Source organism: Sinocyclocheilus rhinocerous, unplaced genomic scaffold, assembly GCF_001515625.1.
Source record: "Sinocyclocheilus rhinocerous isolate Xijiao unplaced genomic scaffold, SAMN03320098_v1.1 scaffold2236, whole genome shotgun sequence".
NCBI lineage: Eukaryota > Metazoa > Chordata > Actinopteri > Cypriniformes > Cyprinidae > Sinocyclocheilus > Sinocyclocheilus rhinocerous.
The window spans coordinates 57,514-61,910 of record NW_015623569.1 but is presented as its reverse complement, the minus strand read 5'-3'; the positions used below and the strand labels follow the sequence as shown (position 1 = coordinate 61,910).

At 38.8% G+C, this 4,397-nt stretch overlaps 1 protein-coding gene across 1 annotated transcript in view; it reads left to right on the top strand.

Annotated features, from left to right (window-relative positions):
- LOC107712709 (trimeric intracellular cation channel type B-like) overlaps window positions 1–4,397 on the top strand; it is a 19,504-nt gene that overhangs the window by 6,854 nt on the left and 8,253 nt on the right. The window contains 2 exon segments of the mRNA XM_016518079.1: window positions 1,716–1,874; window positions 4,040–4,063. Of these exon segments, the coding sequence (XP_016373565.1) occupies window positions 1,716–1,874; window positions 4,040–4,063 (183 nt within the window).

Here is a 4,397-nt window from a genome sequence, read left to right as displayed (position 1 = left end):
GTGTGTGTGTGAGTGTGAGTGTGTGTGAGTGTGTGTGTGTGTGTGTGTGTGTGTGTGTGAGTGTGTGTGTGTCGATGCATTGACTCGTATCTCTGATGGATTCGCTCTGCTTCGGTCTCGATGTCATCCATTCGCTGCTTTAGTGGCTGCATCATGTGATCAGAATGAATGCGACTGTCCTGTGAGCTCGTGTTGATCAAGCGGTTGCATCACATGACCTGATTAAATCCATGAAGGCCGTGGCATTTATCTGTGTTCAGAGGCGTGTTTGAGTGTTTAACAGGTCAGTTATCACTGCAGATATCTCAAGCAGTCGACTTTTAAACTGTCTCTTGAGCTCTTGTCAGTTTTGTGATTATATTATATGATAAACTATATTATTTTCCAGCTCGAATCTGCTAAATTAGACTAAAAGGCATGGAGATATTAAGATATTGAAAACATTATTTCATGTAATCTGCTTTGAAACCATGAAATTTATAAATTGAGATGTATACATCATGTGAAAGCTGAATAAATAAGCTTAACATTGATGTATGGTTTGTTAGGATCGGACAATATTTGAAAATCTGGAATCTGAGGGTGCAAAAAAATCTAAATATTGAGAAAATCATCTTTAAAGTTGTTCAAATGAAGTTCTTAGATTTTTATATATTTACGGTAGGAAATTTACAAAATATCTTCATGGAACATGATCTTTACTTAATATCCTAATGATTTTTGGCATAAAAGAAAAATCTATAATTTTGACCCATACAATGTATTGTTGGCTATTGCTACAAATATACCTGTGCTGCTTATGACTGCTTTTGTGCTGCAGGGTCACATATAGTATTTTTAATAGTCTAATTTAAGTTAAAATGTATCATTTTTAACCGCCTTTTGTCTTCACTATTCATTTGAAATGCAATATGACATTAATTTTTAAAATCACAGATATTCTATATAGCCTCATAAATAATGTATGATAATAAAACTAATAAAATAATGTATGTATAGTATGTTACACTGCTCACCCTGATTGACATGAGTGATACATATTTGAATATTCATGAGTTTTAGAATTGAAATATTTGTATCTGAGCTCAAAACAGTAACACAGCGCTGCGCGATTAATTGAAATAAAACTTGAATCAGAATCCCTTTCTGTCAAAATAAAAGTTTGATGGTTTAACATTTCAAAAAGAAGATATTAAGACAGCCATAAATACTGTATTAGTATTGTAATTTTACAGTTGTAAGGTATTTATTTTACAGTAAAATATTATAATGGAAATATAATTTTTTATCATCGTTTATTATTATTATTATTATTATTATTATTACTGTTTTATTGATATATTGATATGTAATAACAAAATTTTGGCCAAATTGTGCAGCCCTCCAAAAACAAGGAATTTTTTTAAAATCACATTTTAAATCACAATCACAATTTAAAAACTGCAATTAGATTTTTTTTTCTCCCCCAAATCATTGAGCTCTAGATCATCCTCATTCATAGTCACGTGTTCTGGCTGATTGTCTCATGCTAATCTCACTCTAATCTCAGAGCAGAGATTTAAACTCCAGCACACAGTCACGTGATCATGGTTTATCTGTTCGTCTCAATCTGTCTGAGATATTCTGGAGTGTTTCTAAATGATGAACACTGACACTTGTTGTGGTAATTGTGTTGTTGGCTGTAATGTCACATGACTGATGATGATTGTTTGCAGGAGCACTGGAGGTCTCTCAGCGTAGTCCGTTTGCGTGTTGGTTCAGTTCGATGCTGTATTGTTTCGGTGGAGCTGTTCTCTCAGCGCTGATGATGGCAGACGCGCCGGTCGCACCACTGTCCAACACCACCAACCTGCTGCTCGCCTCACTCATGTGGTGAGACACACACACACACGCACACTCAAACACACACACACACACACATGTGCACACTCACACACACACACACACGCACACTCACACACACACACACACATACACACACACACACACACACACACATATGCACACTCACACACACACACACGCACACTCAAACACACACACACACACACATGTGCACACTCACACACACACACACACGCACACTCACACACACACACACACATACACACACACACACACACACACACATATGCACACTCACACACACACACACGCACACTCAAACACACACACACACACACATGTGCACACTCACACACACACACACACGCACACTCACACACACACACACACATACACACACACACACACACACACACATATGCACACTCACACACACACACACGCACACTCAAACACACACACACACACACATGTGCACACTCACACACACACACACACGCACACTCACACACACACACACACATACACACACACACACACACACACACATATGCACACTCACACACACACACACGCACACTCAAACACACACACACACACACATGTGCACACTCACACACACACACACACGCACACTCACACACACACACACACATACACACACTCAAACACACACACACACACACACTCACTCACAGGCACACACGCACACACACATAGACTCACACTCACAAACAAACACACGCACACTCACTGACACACGCACACTCACTGACACACACACACACACACACACACTCACTGACACACGCACACACAGCCACACACACACACTCACACACGCACACACAGACACTCACACACACTCACACACGCACACACAGACACTCACACACACTCACACACGCACACACAGACACTCACACACACTCACACACGCACACACAGACACTCACACACACTCACACACGCACACACAGACACTCACACACACTCACACACGCACACACAGACACTCACACACACTCACACACGCACACACAGACACTCACACACACTCACACACGCACACACAGACACTCACACACACTCACACACGCACACACAGACACTCACACACACTCACACACGCACACACAGACACTCACACACACTCACACACGCACACACAGACACTCACACACACTCACACACGCACACACAGACACTCACACACACTCACACACGCACACACAGACACTCACACACACTCACACACGCACACACAGACACTCACACACACTCACACACGCACACACAGACACTCACACACACTCACACACGCACACACAGACACTCACACACACTCACACACGCACACACAGACACTCACACACACTCACACACGCACACACAGACACTCACACACACTCACACACGCACACACACACATACTCTCACACACACACACACACACTCACACACACACACACACACACACAGCTCATGGGTTTGTGGGCCGTAGGCAAAATTATGAAAATGGGCCCCACCAATATTGACCGTAATATTAAAACTAACCACTACAAACATGACGACTGCAAACAATTATAATGATTTCATGTGAACTGGTCACATAATTATATATAAACACTTATCTAGAGCAGCAAAATTAATGTACATGAAATGTGAAAAAAATAAATAAAGAAATAGAAGTTAAACCGAACAGCTGTGTTGCTCAGAGATGCACGACGCTTCTGCTGTGGATTCATTTGGAGCTATTTTCATTGATGATAAAGAGTAAAAACAGACAATACTGTGTCTAAAATGTAAGTCACTCAATATTAACTTCTTGTTTCTAAACTGTATAAAATCAATAGCTATCAATATATAACAGAAGACACAAATTTTGTAGAATGTTGGTATGAGTTTCTGGTCCTCGTTGACATCCATAGTACTTTTTTGGTACATTGACTGATATTACCATCTGACACCATCACTTTACCATTTTCATTTTTCATTCATGTGTCTTTATCTAATTTTTTAAAAAACCTGCTTAATAAATATTCTAAATAAATGAATAAAACTGAACAAAAATAATGTATGGTGTGATAAATGAAAGATCCGAATGAATGTCCGGGTCACAAATAAGAAGCAAAACATTCAGACACATCCAAGAAATGAGAATATAGACGTAAAATGTGTTTTATTATCATTAATTTAATGTTTTTATGTCCTAATTGTTCTAAATCAGGCTTAATTGTCTTTATGGATATTAAAATTACTTTCTCTATTTTAATTTCAGGTTGAAAAATGCAAGTTTTAATGAGATTTGCCACACTATCTTTCATGAATCTTACGAGAAGCAAAACATTCAGACACATCACAGAAATGAGAATGTAATGTTTTGTCATTAAAATAGTCGCAATGCAAAAAATCTAAAATTATGCTAAATATACAGTTGAAACCAGAAGTTTACATACACCTTGCAGAATCTGCAAAATGTTAATTATTTTACCAAAATAAGAGGGATCATGCAAAATGCATGTTATTGTTTATTTAGTACTGACCTGAAT